The sequence below is a fragment of the Copadichromis virginalis genome, linkage group LG7 (genome assembly GCF_057382275.1).
Source record: "Copadichromis virginalis isolate Kocher_CV1m ecotype Utaka linkage group LG7, C_Virginalis_male_GT1.1, whole genome shotgun sequence".
Lineage (NCBI taxonomy): Eukaryota > Metazoa > Chordata > Actinopteri > Cichliformes > Cichlidae > Copadichromis > Copadichromis virginalis.
Genome location: NC_140624.1, coordinates 27,887,690 through 27,906,900, shown reverse-complemented (window position 1 = coordinate 27,906,900; position 19,211 = coordinate 27,887,690). Strand labels below are relative to the sequence as shown.

Here is a 19,211-nt window from a genome sequence, read left to right as displayed (position 1 = left end):
TGCAAGATAAAGGGAAACATGTTGATGATGAATTATTTATGTAAATAAAATGGAAGACTGTGGCGCTTTCTGCTGATCGTAAACTGAAACACTGAATGTAACTGGCTCCCAACCAGGTTGTGTGTTCAGAATAGGTTATTATGGTGATTCAGCCGCCCACCTTAGTAACACAAAACTGACCTCTCTGGACTTAAAGCCGTAAAAGAAAGAATGAAATAACAATACAGATACACACACAGAAGTTAGCTGAAGTTATCGCAGTGAGGAGTTTCTTCTTACTGACCTGATCATGTTGGTCTGGTCAGACTTCTCCAGGACTCTGATTACAAGCAGGTTGACAGACCTGATGACCTGTGTTCCATCTTCTACATCCTCCACTCTGCTGTCCAGCATCAACGTTATCAGACCATGCATCAGGTCCTTCAACACACCCATAGATGCCTCTCTGGCCAGGGACTCCATAGAGAACAGCTAGTAGAAAGGAACAAGAGGAGGTCCATAAAGACATCAGCATCCTCCTCTCAAATCAAGCTAACAGATGTGATTACTGTGTAGGCACAACTCACAGACAGCATGTTTCCTATGATGCAGCTATACAACTTTATGATATCCTTCTTATCCACCCGATCGTCAGCCATGTGCGTGCTGTTGATGAGCCTCAGCTGCATGATGGTTGCAATAAGAAACTGATCAATGTGTCCCGACATCACTTCCGCTTTGTCCTCCTGTCGCAGTACCTCATCAATCTGCAGAGGAAAGTAAAATCCTTCAGATTTAGAGAGAAATGCTATTTGGGAACACTGAGCATGGGTTCAGGGATACCATTATACTTTTATTCACCAACATTTATGCATCAAGTTGTGACAGGAGTATCTTTGTAGTGCTTGTGTCAATAAACAAATAAATACATCCTGACTATCATGTGAAAATATCCATTCCTGAAAAGAAGGGGGGGAAAGAAAGACCTGTGCCATGTTTTCCTAGCAGTGCAAAGTCACCGTGTTTTTTAAAGAAACTCTTCTGCTTCATTAATGATTACTGCGAGTGGTGGTTGACAGTTTACTAAATATTTCATATCCAATCAGTTGAAAATGTGCTCTGTGCAAAATATGTTTGTTTACCTGTGCCAGCGCCTGGATGCTGGTGTTGATGTCACCACTCGCAACCTGAGAGATGACAAAGTTGATGGTGGAAGCCGTGCTGTTGTGCAGTTCATCAAAGTGTGGCGAGACCGAACGCATCCTTTGAACACAAAATTGCAAAGAAGCATTAAACCTCAACAAATGTTCACTTCTTTCTTGTTTGTGTTGCTTGTGTGTGCGCTTAATTATCAGGACTGAGGTTGTTTACTTGGGTTCAGGGATCATGATGGGCTCCAGCAGCTCATCCAGCTTGTGTTGGACAAGGTCCGGCAGCTCGCACACTCTACCCTGGTCCATCTCAATCATATCCAGGTCTAGCTGGAACTCCTTGGGGATGGATGGATGCAGGGACTCTGTGTGCTGTGCATTCTGACGGGCTTGGCTAGATAGATTGAGGGAGGGATTGGAAGACAGGTGGTGGGAAAAGAAGACAAGACACTAAATTTAGTTGAGCATAATAATCCATCAGTGCTGCTTAGCTCCAGTCCTCACACAACTTCAAGCTTTGAGAGATAATGTGGATATAAGTGAATATCCTCAGCCTAAAGAAGGGTTTATCCAATTTAATATGATTAATAAATGAGTTTGAAACTCTCAAATGTCACATTTCTATGAATCACTGCATTCCAACACAGGACTTGTATGTGTGAGAATTGTCTGATCAACCAAATTTCACTGGGACTGTCTGAACAGAAACAGAGCAGCACTGATTTTAAAGACATTGAGTTTGTATCCTTCAGCGAGATGGGGAAAAAGTCATGTGGACAACCAGATAAAAGGCTACTGTTCATTACATTGATAACAAATAACAGGTTGATGAAAGTGATTTATCCAGCTGGTAACGTATTTCAGCAGCATAGCCTCAGCTATTTGCATAAAGGACCTATGACATTGATTTTGTAAAAAGAAAAACTGTGTACTTTTATAACAAGACTGAAATTTTAAGGAACCTTTTGTTTTGGCCAGAATGAGGGAACGAATCCAGATACCTCAGAAAGGTGTAATGTCACTCTTGAGTTAGCACATTCCAGACAGAATGAGGAAAAACAGGATTTAGTAAGTTGGAGCCATTCAGGCATCACTAGCAATGCAGTATAGTGCTTTTGCTATAGATGGATAGAGCCTGATAAATACAAATACAGCAGTGGTAGTACAGATGAAACATTTACAGTTTTGCTTTTTACTGTTTATGTTCGGTTATCTTGGATTACTGACTCAGGGTATGTTGGTGTGCTCTGATTTTCCGAGTGGGAAATCTGAGTTAAGGGTGGAGTTCCACAAAAAAACCCAAAAAACCAACAAAAAAAACCAAACAAACAAAAAAAACCAAAGATTTCCAACTACGAACTCATTACGACTTATTTAGGAACGCACCAACGTGCAACTTTGGTGGGCAGACAGCATGCTATAAAATTAGAAAGTACCCAGCAACTTCTAAAACTCATGTCATGAACTTTGAAGTAACCCCATAATTTGGTGAAATCTATTTTCACAGCAGTCCAAAGACCCTGAAAATTTAGGTTAGGCTGCAATAACATATTGTTAAGTGCCGGTGCAACACGCCCATCACAATATTCTTTAAACATTGGCCCTTCTTTTAGTGAAAAATAAAGAACAGCACACACTGAAATTTTACCATAATCCACTGACAAAAGTGAAAAAGACAAACATGTCAGCAAAGCTCATTGGCTTAACCAGTGTACTATGGTGGGTGATGTACATCAGCAAGAAGGCTGCAAGAGTGATTCACACCTCTGGGTCAAAAATCAAAAATCCAGATCACCATATTACAGAGGAGGGGAAAAGATACATTTTCATGCTTCTGTTTGAAGAAACAGCAACCACAATATTTGGCAAAAATAACCCTCTAAAAGTAGAGAAATGAGAGAGAAAGAACAGAAATAACAAGTTTACATTGAACACACTGAACAAGAATACAGTGAGACGAGTTCTTACAATGGCTACAGACAGAAAAGAGGGGAAGGAGGAGGAGTTGGTACTCACATCCTATACGTGCGATACATTATTCTGCTCCAGAAAGGAAGGCAGGCAGAAAAAAGGAGGAAATCACAGAGGAAGAAAGAGGAAGGGTTAAGAGAAAGGCAAGCAGTCGGCCAGTGAAAGGTGATTTTAGTTGAACTAAGTTGAAGACTAGACAAGTAACCTTATGAGAGGAACCCAACATGCAATGACTCAGAATATCAAGACAAGAAGGGGACAGACAAAGTTGTGAGTAAACATTCAAACTAATGTATGACTGCATTAGAGTCATCCCAACCAAAACACAATGGACCAAATGTTTAACATGCTCACAGGAAACATTTGGAATAGATTGCCTTGAAATGCCATGTTACAATTCATAATGCAAACTATTTACGGCAGATATTACAACAATCTAAATCCCTCTAAGATTTTTATTTATTCTTTTTTTTTTTCTTTCCTCATAAAACACGATGATTAACTTGGCTACTGTAGAAACCATATTGAATGTTTTTTTAGCTTAACCTCCTAGGACCTGGCGTCCACATGTGGACATCACATTTTGGGTTATTTAGACCAAAATACTCAATTTTGCTCTATAAGGGCCTGATATCGTGTCACAAATTTAGAGGATCATCATTTAGCCTGGAGAAATAGTTTGCTGCTTTATAAGAAAGCCCTCCGCAAAGCCAGAACATCTTACTATTCATCACTGATTGAAGAAAATAAGAACAACCCCAGGTTTCTCTTCAGCACTGTAGCCAGGCTGACAAAAAGTCAGAGCTCTTTTGAGCCAACAATCCCTTTAACGTTAACTAGTAATGACTTCATGAACTTCTTCACAAATAAAATTTTTATCATTAGAGGAAAAATTACCAATAATCATCCCACAGATGTAATATTATCTACAGCTACTCTTAGTACCATTGATGTTAAGTTAGACTCTTTTTCTCCAATTGATCTTTCTGAGTAACTTCAATAATTACTTCCTCCAAACCATCAACGTGTCTTTTAGACCCCATTCCTACAAAACTGCTCAAAGAAGTCCTGCCATTAATTAATTCTTCAATCTTAAATATGATCAACCTATCTCTAATAATCGGCTATGTACCACAGGCCTTCAAGCTGGCTGTAGTTAAACCTTTACTCAAAAAGCCATCTCTAGACCCAGCAGTCTTAGCTAATTATAGGCCAATCTCTAACCTTACTTTCATATCAAAAATCCTTGAAAGAGTAGTTGTCAAACAGCTAACAGATCATCTGCAGAGGAATGGCTTATTTGAAGAGTTTCAGTCAGGTTTCAGAGTTCATCACAGCACAGAAACAGCTTTAGTGAAGGTTACAAATGATCTTCTTATGGCCTCTGACAGTGGACTCATCTCTGTGCTTGTCCTGCTAGACCTCACTGCAGCGTTCGATACTGTCGACCATAATATCCTATTAGAGCGATTAGAACATGCTGTAGGTATTACAGGTACTGCACTCCAGTGGTTTGTATCATATCTATTTAATAGACTCCAATTTGTTCATGTAAATGGAGAGTCCTCTTCACACACTGAGGTTAATTATGGAGTTCCACAGGGTTCAGTGCTAGGACCAATTCTGTTTACATTATACATGCTTCCCTTAGGCAGCATCATTAGAAGACATAGCATACATTTTCACTGCTATGCAGATGACACCCAGCTCTATCTGTCCATGAAGCCAGATAACACACACCAATTAGTTAAACTGCAGGAATGTCTTAAAGACATAAAGACCTGGATGACTGCTAACTTTCTGCTTCTTAATTCAGATAAAACTGAGGTTATTGTACTCGGCCCTGAAAATCTTAGAAATATGGTATCTAACCAGATTCTTACTCTGGATGGCATTACCTTGGCCTCCAGTAACGCTGTGAGGAACCTTGGAGTCATTTTTGACCAGGACATGTCCTTCAACGCACATATTAAACAAATATGTAAGACTGCGTTCTTCCATTTGCGCAACATCTCTAAAATTAGAAATATCCTGTCTCAGAGTGACGCTGAAAAACTAGTTCATGCATTTATTACTTCTAGGCTGGACGACTGTAATTCATTATTATCAGGATGTCCAAAAACTCACTGAAAAGCCTTCAGTTAATCCAAAATGCTGCAGCAAGAGTCCTGACAGGGACTAGAAAGAGAGAGCATATTTCTCCTGTATTGGCTTCCCTTCATTGGCTTCCTGTTAAATCCAGAATTGAATTCAAAATCCTGCTCCTCACATACAAGGTCTTAAATAATCAGGCCCCATCTTATCTTAATGACCTTGTAGTACCATATCACCCTATTAGAGCACTTCGCTCTTGCTCTGCAGGCCTACTTGTTGTTCCTAGAGTATTTAAAAGTAGAATGGGAGGGAGAGCCTTCAGTTTTCAGGCCCCTCTTCTGTGGAACCAGCTTCCAGTTTGGATTCGGGAGACAGACACTATCTCTACTTTTAATATTAGGCTTAAAACTTTCCTTTTTGCTAAAGCATATAGTTAGGGCTAGAGCTGGGCGATATATCGAGTTTTTAAAACATATCGATATATTTTTATACGAGATATAAGATGTGACAATATCCTTTATATCGATATAGTCTATGTTACGTTATAATTATAGTTGTGGAGCCGCAAGTTTGCCTCTCTTTCGTCCACTTTTGTCTCTACGCAACGTTACTCCGCATCGCCTTCACTGAAGACAACTCCCCCTCCTCCCCCATCGCTTCACGTGCAGGCAGCGACAAGACGGACACGGCAAATCTCCGTTAACGAGTTACTGCGCATCGCCCCATGCGTGGGGCTGGACGGCGTCAACGTGTTAACGAGCTAAACATGCTAATGAGCTAACCGCGCTAACGAGCTAACCGCGCTAACCCTAAAATCCTTTCATTCTCTCAAAAGTTGATAGCGCGCCTTATGTATGAATTCTGGTTGTGCTTGATGGCCGCGAACCGATTTTATGTGGTACACGGCGCTCAGCAATCTGTCAAAAATGTTTGAGTACGACTTTGGTAAGCTACGGAGCTGCACCGCTTGATAGATTGTCGGCGCATTACGGCTACCGAGGAGCTTCGCGGAGTGATACGTACTGTGCATCAACGTAATATTACCGTATTGTGTGTGTATAAGGACCATAAATAGCACCTGTAAGAGACGTACGTGGTTATGAAGCGGATTTCAAACTCCAGGCTATCAGTCACACAGTAAAACTTGGGAACAGAGCAGCTGTGAAATCTGTCTGTCTTTGTTATTACGCTCAGCGTCTTTTAGTTTACATTTTGACTGCACAATTGTGAGCTCTTTGTTTAGCACAAAAACAACCTTGTTTTCTTTTATTTATGGAGCATTATTATTTAATGAATGCTCATAATTTAATTTTGAGTAATTTTTCATGTACATCTGTGCTGTATGTTAATAAAAGTGCCTGTGTGACATCTGGGACACAGCTTTGACTAAGAACTCTCTTTTTGTTCTTACTTTATGGCTTTAAAAAAAATTTCGAGATATATATCTTATATCGCCATCCAGCTAAAATATATCGAGATATGAATTTTGGGTCATATCGCCCAGCCCTAGTTAGGGCTGGACCATGTGACCCTGAATCCTCCCTTAGTTATGCTGCAATAGACGTAGGCTACCGGGGGATTCCCATGATGCATTAAGTTTTTCCTTTCCAGTCACCTTTCTCACTCACTATGTGTTAATAGACCTCTCTGCACTGAATCATATCTGTTATTAACCTCTGTCTCTCTTCCACAGCATGTCTTTTATCCTGTCTTCCTTCTCTCACCCCAACCGGTCGCAGCAGATGGCCGCTCCTCCCTGAGCCTGGTTCTGCCGGAGGTTTCTTCCTGTTAAAGGGGAGTTTTTCCTTCCCACTGTCGCCAAAGTGCTTGCTCATAGGGGGTCATATGATTGTTGGGTTTTTCTCTGTATCTATGAAGCGCCTTGAGGCGACTTATGTTGTGATTTGGCGCTATATAAATAAAATTGAATTGAATATCCACTTACGAGGACATTATACTGCTACTGTTCTATCGAAATTTTAAACAAATATCCTCATATGTGGCTCTCATTTTTCTTAGAAACAAAAATCAGGTAAAAAAAATAAAATAAAAAAATTAAATCTGGTAATTCTTTGTTTTTACATTCATCGGGCCCCAATATGCCAAAATATCAAAGACAAATTAAAAATGCATGCCGTGGAAGAGTTCGGGTCTTAGGAGGTTAATGTTATACTGGTCATACTGGTCTTCCATTTAGTTTACTGTGAAGCTGAAGCTGCTCCCTTGTGCACTGGTCCACAAAACTACATGCTACAATAATTCACTGTGCATAATGAAAGGGTCAATGTTGAGCCAGTAACTCTCAAACTATGACAGCTTTATCAAACCGATTCAATTTTACTTATAACGCACCGAATCACAACAACAGTTACCTAATGGCACTTTAGTGGCACAGAAAATAAAATGCTGCCAGCAAAGAGGTGTAGTGGCAGCATTGTCACCTACTAGCAAGATGGTTCCTGGTTTGAATCTGCCAGCTGACTGCATCCTGTTTTTGTCTGCATGTTCTCCCTGTGCCTACGTAGGTTCTCTCCAGGTACTCCAGTCCAGTCTTTCCCCACTATGACTCTAAGATGTATAGTAGTTTCAAACTGCTCTCCTGGATTACTAATATTTTTTCTGGGGCAAATTAACTGTATCAGCTGACATGAAGCTTACTTTTACACTGAAGAGTCAGTAAAGTTTTAGCATCGAGTTGTTAATGTGTTGGGATTCGTGCAGGCACAACCAAGAAACCGTCAACCTCATTACAACAAGGGTCATTTTTACAAGACCAGTGCCTTAAGTGATTTGTATCATGCTTTAAACTATATGTGAAAACTTCTAGTATTTCTGCCCTACTGTAACCAGTCGCTAAACTTGAAGAATAGCCGTTTCAAAGGCCTGCTGTGCACTGTCACCAAGCAGTAATCACACAATGATTTTTCCCCCTCATCAATATTCTTATCTCTTGGTGAGGGTCCTTTTTATTTTTTTATTTAGTTGAGACAAACTCATAATCAGAGGGGACATACTTAAGCTTATTAGGGTCTTCCTGTGCAGGCTTGCGGAGGAAGGTGGCATTGGAGTTTGTTGGGTGCTCCTTCTGAGACCGATCTGTTGCAGTCTGTTTGGCCACAGCTGTGGGTGCCTTCTTTGCTGATCGCTTTATTCTCTCTTCTAGCATACTCATGTCCTTCTCCGACAACTGGAGGCACAGGGATAGAAGCATGTCAAAGAGTGCAGAGTACAATTTCATGTGAAGTCTTACCAAAACATGACCAGGACCAGTGCTCATCTTACATTTCCTATAAGTTTGTAGACCTGATCCCCGCAGACGTTGTAGACAGCCACCACAGTGTTGAGGGCAGCATTGCGTACAGATGTGTCTCTGTCACCAATGTGCACAGCAATTTCTTTCAGAGACTTAGCTGGAGTAGGCTGGCATACATTCATCCCATAGCCCTCTATCAAACAACCTAACTCCTCCAGACATTCTGAGAAAAACAAAAACACAACACAATTACAATGTGTTACAGTATTTCCCCTGCATTTCTCTACATACAGCTTCACATAAATGTGAAGGCCATACAGTCGATAAATTGTCTATTTCTCTCTCTCTCTCCTTCCTGCAATCACCCACTTAAATGTCTTCTGTGGTTTCCCTAAGCCATTTGGTGTTTCAGTTGTCCATTCTCACTTGAATTCCCCCCCGGTTCCAGTCTAATGGCCTCCTCAGTACCTTATAGTACCTTATTAACCTAACAGCAATTTTGCACTTGGACTGCAGACTTACTTGTGTTTCATAGAAGTAGAATGGGAGGCAAAATCTTCAGCTATTTACTAAGGAACCAGTTCCTAGTTTGGATTTAAGAGACATACATGCTCTACTTTTAAGATTAGGCCTAAAACTTTTCTTTCTGATAAAGCTTATATGCTTATGTTACAATAGGCTTAGGCTTCCCATAATGCACTGAGCATTTATTTTTCCTCCCTGTAGGTTTATACACCACTACTACATTTAATTAGTAAACTCTGGCCCTTTCTCCCATAGTGAGTCTTCGGTCCAGTTTCTGTTTGCCCTCGTCTTTCTCCTAACACCCAACCTATCGCTACAGATGTCTTCCTGAATTGCTGGAGCTGACCGAGCTTGAAAAGAACATTTTCCTTCCCCAAATCAAAATCCTGCCACACAGCTTTCATTTCTAATGCAATTTTTGTTTTATAGCTATAAAAAAAAAATTGGCACAAACAGAAGAGGACTGATAGTCATGTGGTGCAGCAAAGACTAACCAAAGAAAACCTACCAGCTCTCTGTTTGGAGTTTTTGGATTTGGTTCCATCCATGAGGAAAGGGAAGACCTTGGATGCTGGATAAACCTTGCATAGCATGGCCAGGATAGCCCGAACATCTTTGCGAACCACATCTTTTGATTCTCCAACCTAAATATGAGGGAAGATGCTCAGCGGATGGAGTGAGGAAGAAAATAAATGAAGAGGTCCCATTCGGATATGTACTCACCTTAAGTATGAGGTAGGGGACGAAGGAGTTGGCTTCATACTCCGTCAGGTGGTAGTTCTCTCTATTCAGCATGGCAAACAGCAATTTTAGATACTCAAGCACCTTCATCAGGACTGTGGTGTTGGTATCAAAAAACCGCAGGGTGAACCACTTCAGAATCAGGTCCAGACAGCTGATGGTGGCTTCACTCTCACTCTCCAACCTCTGTTAAACAGACTTCATTAGTGAAACGCAAACAAAACGCACTGCAGTAGGAAGAGGACCAGCCAATACCTCAATCATGACTCCAATGGCCTTGACATGTCTTTGGAAGTCGAAGTGAAACAGCTCATCTTGCAGCCACTTTGCAAAACAGGTGGACATTTGAGTTTTCAACTGCTCCACATATTCATCTCGAGGGGTGATGAAGTTCCACTTCAGAATCTACAACAAAAACGTTTTCTTTTTACTTAAGCAGACATGTCATATTTCACCAAAAAATAAAATAAAATACATTTTGCACATCTAATTTTATCACAATGCAACACTATGAAAATGCCTTTAAATGGTTTAACTGGTATTCAACAGTCCTACAGAGGCTACATGTATTCTACCATTTCATTCATTTTGCATCATGATGATGAGAATGATTACAATCTCCCTTTCTCTGACATACATTAAACTGGAGGTGTTGTGTTCACAAAAAAAAAAAAAAAAAAAAAAAAGTAACAATTTCTTAACTACAAGTGTGTAGTTTACACAGCATCTTAATTATAGTATCTCGTAATTAAGATACTGTAATTTGAGCTGATGCTGCTTTTTTTCAGTACAATACGTTACAACAGCTCTTTATTATTCCATTTAAGAGCTATATACGTGTGCAGCAAATGGGTTTCTGTATTATAAGTGAACCACAATCTGTAGCATTTAAAGTGGTACTGGTGGTAATTAATAGGGAACATAGAACAAAAAGGTGCAAATGATTTTGGACATACATGAAAAATAGAGCTGCAATGAGTCATCAAGTATTTTGAAGCATCTGATTATAAAAACTTCGAACAAACCGCGGCTCTGCAGCGTGCTGCTGTCACGATGGAAATGGGAACTCAAGTGTTTCACCCACATTTGCAACTAAAAACGGGGCTGTAATACAAACTTATTTAGGAGCATTGTGTAAATAAAAGGTGTGACATTAAGGCCACACAGGCCCCAGTTTTAAACAGAAACCCTGATAAGACAACAGCAGCAGTGATGATGACGCTGGCGTAGTTTAACATGGAGCCAGAGTCTGTTTACACACCGCGAAGAGCAAAGAGGCCGAGCAGTTACAGACAGACTGAGCTCAGGTAGAATGAAAAAAACAAAACCAAAACGTGTTTGTAGTATCCAACACAGCGGCGCTGTTCCTGTAACCACCTTGTATAACTACTGGGTAGGTGTGTACCAGTAAAACTGGGCCAGTAAAACTGAGCCACTGACCTGAGGGTTATTATACCGAACAGTGAATTATTGTTAATATTAATTAATTAATAGCTACACCTTCATAACATCTTGTTTTCAGCAGCACAGAAACTTCAGAATGCTGTTATTATTGCTTCTCACCACATTCTCCTTTAAAGGCTTACAGACAAACTCAGTTATTCATAAATAAAGGTGGTTTTTTGGAAAAATGAAACAAATGGGGGGGGGGGGGGGGAGAAAAACAGTCTAAAATGGAAACCAATGAGCAGTTGAATTTGAAAGACATTTTTCTCTCTAATATTCATTATTGCCCATTAATAAGACAAAAGTATTTGTATATATTTTTAGAGCTGCTTTTAATTCTCAAGTCTTCTTCTCTCCTGTACTTTCTCCTCAAAGTAATAAAAGTTTGGGTACAAACCTGATCTTATGCTGCATAGAGATTTCTTATCTGCGATGGTTTTCTTCCATTTCTCCAATTTGGTTAAATTGGAGCGTCTAAAAATTAGCTATACATGAGGATATGAGTATGTGCTTGCCTGTCTTTGTATGGACCCTGCAATGGACTGGTGACCTGCCCAGAGTGCACGCCGCCTATTGCCCTATGACGGCTCCTCTGGAAGTTTCATTTGTGCCAAAATTATATTCACGTGTACATCATCTATAGAGACAACACACTGGTCTTTGTCTATTAAACTTTGACGTCAGCTGTACAACCAGCATATTTTGATCACCAGATTGTGTATGTTTCATTTCAAAGTCAAAGCCTTTGTCTGTGCCAATAAAACTTGTGTTCTTTTATAGGACTTCTATTCTTTTGATGTGTTGTTGAGTATGTTAGCTTCCTACACACCTACAATTAGAAAGTCCACAAAGACATGCCCTATTGCTGTTTTTCCATCTACTGGTACCTTCAATTGCTTCTCCTCTTTGATCCTCTGTTCCTTCGCATTGGCGATGAGGATGAAGAGTGGCCCAGACTTATCTTCATCATCCTTCAGACCTTTAGACACAGGCTTCTTACCAGCAGCACCCTGAGGGAAGCAACAGCAAATTCATAGTGAGAACAGCTGAATTAAACATTGTTCTGCCTGTGGATGTGTGAGCATAGTAATGTTTTCTAATGTCAAATGAAGAGAGGAAGAGCTTGTAAGTAACACACTGCAGAAAGAAGAAATATAGGAGGTGTTATGCAAGGCAGGTTGCAACGCTGAAGTCTGACACACACATTCATGCAGTTAAGTGAAACCTGAATCCTGTGTGAACTATCAATTTTGTTTTTGCAACCAAGTTAGTGCATTTTTGACACAACCACGGCGAGAGAGAGAGAGGCTGAAAAGAGTTAAAAAGAGCCCAGTGAGAAACTCTGCTCCTGATGTACTGGGAGAGAGCAGGGACAGTTCAAATGAAGTTCTGAGCCGACTTTCATCACTAAACACCACTTGAACATCTACCTGTTGATTGCCACCAGCAGCCTTCCCTTTGCTGGAAGGCTTTTTACTACCATTATTGTCCTTGTCCTTGGAAGAAGGGGGAGGGATGGGTTCCTCAGGTGGGGAGGGAGGCTGGGTGAGTAGAAAAACCATATTGTGTTTACAACTTCTTAGTCCTGAATTAACTGATAAGAAAATAGTGTAAAAGAAAAAAAAAAAAAAAAAACCCAGTCGCAAATGTGCATGGCATGGCAAACCATACTGTACTGACTTAATTTATAAAGCACCTTGTATCTGCTGAGTGCAGTACACAAAATGAATAATGTTCACTCACACACACGTGAGAAGCATAAATACCTTCTTAGCAGCCATTCCACCTCGGACTTTCTTAACTTCTGGTTTACTATCAGCGACGTCTTCACTTGGTAGTTGAGACCTGGAGGCTGCAGAGGACAGATTCAAATTAATAGAATGGTCTGGCCATTTTAGCTCATACCTGCAAGCCTAACAGGAAATGACAAACTTCTCTCCAATGAAATCCTGAGTTCTATTGTTAGACCAGTTGAAGAGGGTTCATTGTGAAGGAGAGGAGATCAAAAAAAAGGCATCACTCTTAAACATGAACAAGTACACTTAAAACAAAACAGGGGATTTAAAAGCTAAAAAGGGTTCCATCATTATTTAGTTACACATGAGAAAAAGTCCAATACAGTCTTAACAACAGCAACCTTCAACCGCCAAGCTTCACCTTTATCATCAGGATAAAGACTGGCTGTATTGGTGGAATTTACTTTTTTTTAACCATTCCTGTAATATTAAATGCAATCCATTGTTTAGATAAATTTGAGTACCACCGAAATGTTCTGAACACGTACTCGGGACTATGCTAAAATATTAAAAATACCTGAAGCAGCTCTATTTGGCTCTGCAGATCCTTTCCCTCCCCCCGTTTTGGCTGGCGCCGCAGGTTTAGCTGGCATCACTGCTCTGGCCTTTTCCAACATGGATACCACCTGATCCTTAGAGGCAGGCTGAGGGGAGATGAGAGTAAGATGACATTAATCCCTACTCACTATTTGTGGTCAAGAAGCAAAAATATCCCGTAGGTTCGTACTTTGAGTTTGCCTGTCGCTTTGGTCATCTTGTCGTAGCCAAGATGCATCATAAAGGTAGGAAGGGCATCCTGAGCCTTTTTGCGCACATCTCCATTTCTGTCCTCCAGACAGGCGTAAAGCTGAGGAATGCACAGCATCAGATCCCCTGGAACAGTCCTCTGTGTGGGCAACTTCTCTGCTAACCAGCCGAGCACCTGGGGAATGCAGAGAGGTTTCCAGCAAAACATGAGTCTCTTACTTACATCCCGTTGTGCTGCAATTCATGCAATAAGGAACACCAACAACTAAAATTTCAAATCCATCTCTAGAAAACAGAACAGTCAAAGTTATGTTCTGTGAGACCACACAGCAAAAAGAATAGGTGTGTGTGTGTGTGTGTGTGTGTGTGTACCTCTTGTCGCAGAAAGGGATTCTCTCTCTTCAGTTCCTCAGAAAGATCTTCTCCCTCCAGCCAGTCCTTCATCCCAGTCTGCTCCACCCAGGCCTGAAGTGTGGTCATGGCAGTCGCCCTCACATTTGGCTGCAGAAATAATTGCCAGCACAATTCAATCTAGGTCTATATATCTTACTATTGTTTTCATTAACATGTTTCCTTCATGGCACTTTCATATTTTTATGAAATTTTCATGTAAAAATCTCAAAAGCAGGAAAGCTCTGGAATGGAGGGTTTTTTAAAAAAAAAAAAGAAAAAAAAAGAAAAAAAGTTTGCAACAAGATGATCATGAATACTATCATCGGTGGGCTGAGTACCTTGCTGTCTCCTAGAACGGTTATTATGGGAATTCCCAGAGCTTTGACGTGCTGCTTAAGTCCAGGTCCCAAGGCTGTAGCCAGTTGCTGCAGAATAGAAAGAGTCTGCTGCACCTGAAAAACACAAAGTAAAACCCTTATTAACATTTACTGCCTATTTAGTTTAAGTATTACTACATAGTTACCTCACATAATATCGCTCCACACTAAACTGTTACAGTTTTTAATTTTTGAGACAGACACAAACACATTAGATTTCATCTAAGGAAATCAACTGGACTTCTTTAAGTTTCACAGAGACATTTCACCTGTCATCCAAGAGGCTCCTTCAGTTCAAAATCCAAATGGAGTTCCAGGTATTTAAATCCTAGTGGTGTTAATGTGCCTCATCATGTCATGAATAAAGGCATGGATCATTATCACCAGATGTTTCGGATCAAACCACTAAGAGCTTGCCTCACCCCATCATCTCACCTATTGGGGTCACCTTACAGATGTGAGTGGCGGTTGAGGCGCCATGGAAGGGATCTCAAATCTGCATTGTAGGTGGCTAATAGTGTCGTAAGATACCCCCTCTGTTCAACGACAGTTGACACAGATGGCCTTTATTACCTGTCTTCCAAACCATCTGCCTTTTCATTTCAAAATGTGAACATTAGCATCCTAAAAGTGCCCCTTGGCCGCTCCTTGTTGTCACAGCTGGGAAGGGGTTAAAGGATCTTAACATTCAGCCTTGTGTGAGTAAAAACGATCCAATTAAGTACTCCAATTCTTAATCAAAGATGAATCAAAATATACGTTTGACCAATATGTTAGAAGGAGAAATCTGAGTAGTAAAAATGATTGAATGTTTTTTTTCACCAGACCATCGATATGCATGATTTTAAATGAAGGCAGGAGCACTAATGCTTGAACACAAAGCGATCATTTTTATCTCCATACTTTCCTCACCAAAGATAAGAACCAAATAGGTTAAGTAGATAAATACAGTACAGGTGATTTCCCCCCCTCTCCCCTCTCAAATCACGCACGCACACGAGATCTGTAGGTCAGGTGAAGAGCACCATCTTACGCACCAGGATCTTGTTGGAGTCACTGAGACGTCCCTTCAGGGCCAGAGGCAGCTCTCCAATGTTGGCCATGATGAACTTGGCCTCTGAAATGATGGCTGCAACCTCATCCAGACCTTCCTTTCTGATCTTCCAGTTCTTATCTCCAATTTTAGACACAAGGTCAGTCGTGATCTTGTCACTTAGAGACAGAAGGAAAAAGAGCTACATTAAAGAAAGAAGGGGGATAGCAAACATGACATATTACAGATTTAAGGCCCAACATCCTACTGATGGCTTAATTAGCCAGATAAATGTCTAAACAGCAACAGTCTAGAAGCTCTTAAGATGGGTAACAACCCTGTGTGGACCTAAGAATTTGAAAATGTCGCCATCGGAGAAGCCATGCTCCAGCTGCCGCACATGGATGCATGGTTAAATAAATTTCAAGGAAACAATCAGGTTACCTGACATCTGTTCGGGGCAGCAGGTCCATGATATTTTGTCCTCCACCTCCAGCATCTTCATCCTGCTCCTCAACTTCAGCACCCTCCTCCTCTGCCGCCACTTTTTTGGTGAACCTGATAGGGGGTGGTGGAGATTGACCTTGCATCTAAAACAGGAGACAGGATAAAGAGACACTAGTTGTGATTATTTTTCCCGTTGTTGTTATTATACTACTACAATAATTAAACCGGTCACACTTGCTAAACTGAGCACATAGTTAAATTTAGAGAAATCTCTGGAAGTGCTACCTTCTCGAACTCTGCATCTATCTGTGCAAGGAGAGCCGGCTTCTCATCTTCAAAGAACATGCGTAGTGGAGCTCCCATGTAGAGGTACATGACTCCCAGCAAAGTGATGGCTGCTGTCCTAACAGCGGGGTTGGTTGCTCCCAGAGCTGTCTTCACATTGTTGATGAAACCCTTCACATTGATACTGGAGAGTAGGGAGGTCAAATGTTAACAGAGGTCTTTAGGACAACTTCCAGGGTGAAAATGGCATAGATACATGAGGCCAGGAAAACAACTGATGTCATGGTGCCCATCTCAATCTTCTATATGCGATCTAGTTGCAATATGAAAAAGCAAGAACTGCAATCAGGCATTTATAATAACTGGCAAGGAGTCTTTGCTGTAGAAAAACTTTGGCCCACTCTGTTTTTGTAGAATTGTTTTTCCTTTTATTCATTTACTGGTGTTATTGTTGCCTAACAGGAATAGGTGGGATTTCTCCAGGTATTCCCCCTCCTAACACCACCAAAGACATGCAGTTAGTACGGTTAGGTTAGTTCGTGATTTTAAAATTGTCTATAGATGTGAATATAAGTGTGAATGGTGAATGGACCTCCCCAGGATTTACCCTGCCTCTCGTCCTGTGGCAGTTGGGAACAAAAACATAACCTCCCTGGCAAAATGTTAAATGAAGATGTTTTAAAGAAGCCCCCCCCCCAAATCAAAATCAGTTGGAAATTATGTTACAAATAAAGTGATGTGTGATGGACAGGAAGTTACCCTGCAAAGCCAAACTCCTTCATAGCATTAGACAGCCAGTTCAGAGTCTCTGCCTGGTTTTTGGGATTTTTCTGGGAAAAAGCCATAGAAACAACCTGACAAAGAAAAATCACAAGTCATTAATACTGTGCATTCTCAGTTCAATTTTATTAACAACAGTTGTATCAAGGCGCTGTTGCTACAGTAGTATCTGTTGATGTTTCTGTCATTTTCTGCACATATAAAAAGACCTTTTCAATCTTTAACAATCCAGAAAAATTGATCCTTACCTGTTCTGCAGTCCATGGCAGTGAGCAGGCCTCTCCAATAGCAGTCAGTCCTTCTTTAGCATTTCCACCACACTTGACATCTCCAACCTTGTCCACCAAGCCATCCAAAACAACAGAGGCTGAGGTCTTGGAAAATTGTCCCCTTTGAGCAATGAGAGCCACAATCCGCAGTTTCAACTGCATCACCTGAACAAGAAAAGGGTAAGTAATCAGACATGGCTGATCTGTCCTATAACAGGTGCTTTATTTTGCCATTTACACACTGGCTTTCAAAGAATGCCAATGGTTTTAAGTGCAGTGCCAAAACTTTGGTTCCCTCTACAGCAGCTTTTCATTGACATTTTTTTTTTTAATTCTCATCAAATCCTTCAGTAAAATTTGTATAGGAGCACTGTCAACTGGAAGAGACACTCCCATTAGTTAATTGTGCAATGTAGTTGTTAATTGTTGAGCAGGTGTTAATGATGTTTCATTAACATCATCTTGTCAATGATTACCTGGAAGTTCGTCTCCTTCCACCCTGGTTTCTTGGCCAACATCCTGACTAAGGCCTGGCAGGGCATTGCAGCTTTATCCATCGTCTCAACAGCCTAGAAGGATACACAAATTTAATGAAAAATGGCAGTTATTTGCAATCACTGCTGGATATTATGAGTCAATCAGCTTTTGTTCTGTGATGAAGTTGTTTATGACACAGCTGATGAGGACAGAACAGGAAGACTTTACCCTCTGGAACTCCTCCATACTGGCCAGTCTGTCCTTCCAGTTGGCCGAGTCCAGCTGTTCAAGACAGGAGGCAGGAAGTACACCTGCAGCCAAGTCCTGACACACCTCAGCCTGATATAACAACACACAAGCACACAATAAGAAATTCCAAAGCAATAGCCTGATAATGTTGTATCCCACAGGGATAAAATATTACTATGATAACATGAGTTAATGCTGCTAGGCACTCTTTGTCAGTAGTGAGGACTGGATACTGATTAACTAAGATAACCAACTTTAAGACAATATTCATATAATCCCAAGTGAAAACATGGAATTGTTTTAGTTACTTTAATCAGCTGTTTAAATCTGTTATTTTCAACTGTGCTTACTAGCATGTTGTTTTACAGTATAGTAGGCTGTTGCATTCACATCATTGTCTTTGTTTTTAAGTTGTAAAGCCTGTCAAGAAATGAAGTACGTGGGAATGCAAAGTCTTGCGTTGTGTGTACATTTCATTGGGCAGGTACACTGTCAACTGTGCACTGTAGTAGGATAGTACAAGTATATACACATTTTTTCCCCCTGCTGATGGCTTAAAGACTTTCTGCAGCTCTGTCCAGCTTTCTTAGAATAGCTGCCTCTCTTTTCAATGAGTTTCACACTGGACTGGGAGACAGCAAGTGTTCTAGCATGTATTGATATGCCGGACATTTGGTGCAGAGGACCAGCATGCAGTCAAGTAATGACTTACTGAAAGTTCAGACTCCGTGAATTCTTTACTGTCGGAGGACTTCTTGGATTTGGCACCAGCTGCAGAGGTTGGCTTCCCTTTCTTAGGTGGCACTGCTGACACCTGGATAAAGTTTCAAGTAGAACTATAGACTGGTAAAGATGCCAACCATCCTATTTATCAATAACAAAGCTGATATACAATAAGGCAACAATATTTCTCCTTCGACTAATTTGACTTTTCTGTACATGCATTGCTCCCAGCACACCTTATTGGCAGAAGTCTGGCTCTTCGATGGAACAGAGGATTTGGATACAGATTCAGCAGGGACGACGGCTTTAGCTGCACATTTCTTCTCAACTGTGCCGCCTCCTCCTGCACCCTTCCTACCTCCTGAGAGCTCCATATTATCAGCACACTCCTTAATCTGCAACAAAAACAAAGTGAACAGTTCATGACAACAACAAAAAATTGAACCGAATTCACATCTGAATTCACATCTTCCTG

At 40.8% G+C, this 19,211-nt stretch overlaps 1 protein-coding gene across 7 annotated transcripts in view; it reads right to left on the bottom strand.

Moving 5' to 3' along the window:
• Positions 1 to 19,211, bottom strand: part of ckap5 (cytoskeleton associated protein 5) — a 42,701-nt gene that overhangs the window by 6,567 nt on the left and 16,923 nt on the right. For 4 of the 7 annotated variants that reach the window (XM_085462813.1, XM_085462814.1, XM_085462815.1 and 1 more), the window contains exons 13-38: positions 18,973 to 19,131; positions 18,726 to 18,827; positions 17,993 to 18,103; positions 17,764 to 17,856; positions 17,267 to 17,452; positions 16,998 to 17,092; positions 16,239 to 16,422; positions 15,951 to 16,096; positions 15,511 to 15,685; positions 14,435 to 14,548; positions 14,076 to 14,204; positions 13,684 to 13,878; positions 13,474 to 13,600; positions 12,927 to 13,012; positions 12,591 to 12,701; positions 12,048 to 12,170; positions 9,970 to 10,119; positions 9,697 to 9,900; positions 9,482 to 9,617; positions 8,478 to 8,671; positions 8,210 to 8,382; positions 3,147 to 3,170; positions 1,351 to 1,524; positions 1,122 to 1,242; positions 567 to 746; positions 284 to 471 (exon numbers count right to left, since the gene is read on the bottom strand). In XM_085462813.1, the coding sequence (XP_085318939.1) occupies positions 284 to 471; positions 567 to 746; positions 1,122 to 1,242; positions 1,351 to 1,524; positions 3,147 to 3,170; positions 8,210 to 8,382; positions 8,478 to 8,671; positions 9,482 to 9,617; positions 9,697 to 9,900; positions 9,970 to 10,119; positions 12,048 to 12,170; positions 12,591 to 12,701; positions 12,927 to 13,012; positions 13,474 to 13,600; positions 13,684 to 13,878; positions 14,076 to 14,204; positions 14,435 to 14,548; positions 15,511 to 15,685; positions 15,951 to 16,096; positions 16,239 to 16,422; positions 16,998 to 17,092; positions 17,267 to 17,452; positions 17,764 to 17,856; positions 17,993 to 18,103; positions 18,726 to 18,827; positions 18,973 to 19,131 (3,680 nt within the window). The remainder of the gene's footprint in view (positions 1 to 283; positions 472 to 566; positions 747 to 1,121; positions 1,243 to 1,350; positions 1,525 to 3,146; positions 3,171 to 8,209; positions 8,383 to 8,477; positions 8,672 to 9,481; positions 9,618 to 9,696; positions 9,901 to 9,969; positions 10,120 to 12,047; positions 12,171 to 12,590; positions 12,702 to 12,926; positions 13,013 to 13,473; positions 13,601 to 13,683; positions 13,879 to 14,075; positions 14,205 to 14,434; positions 14,549 to 15,510; positions 15,686 to 15,950; positions 16,097 to 16,238; positions 16,423 to 16,997; positions 17,093 to 17,266; positions 17,453 to 17,763; positions 17,857 to 17,992; positions 18,104 to 18,725; positions 18,828 to 18,972; positions 19,132 to 19,211) is intronic. The other 3 variants (XM_085462817.1, XM_085462818.1, XM_085462820.1) reach the window with 3 other exon arrangements.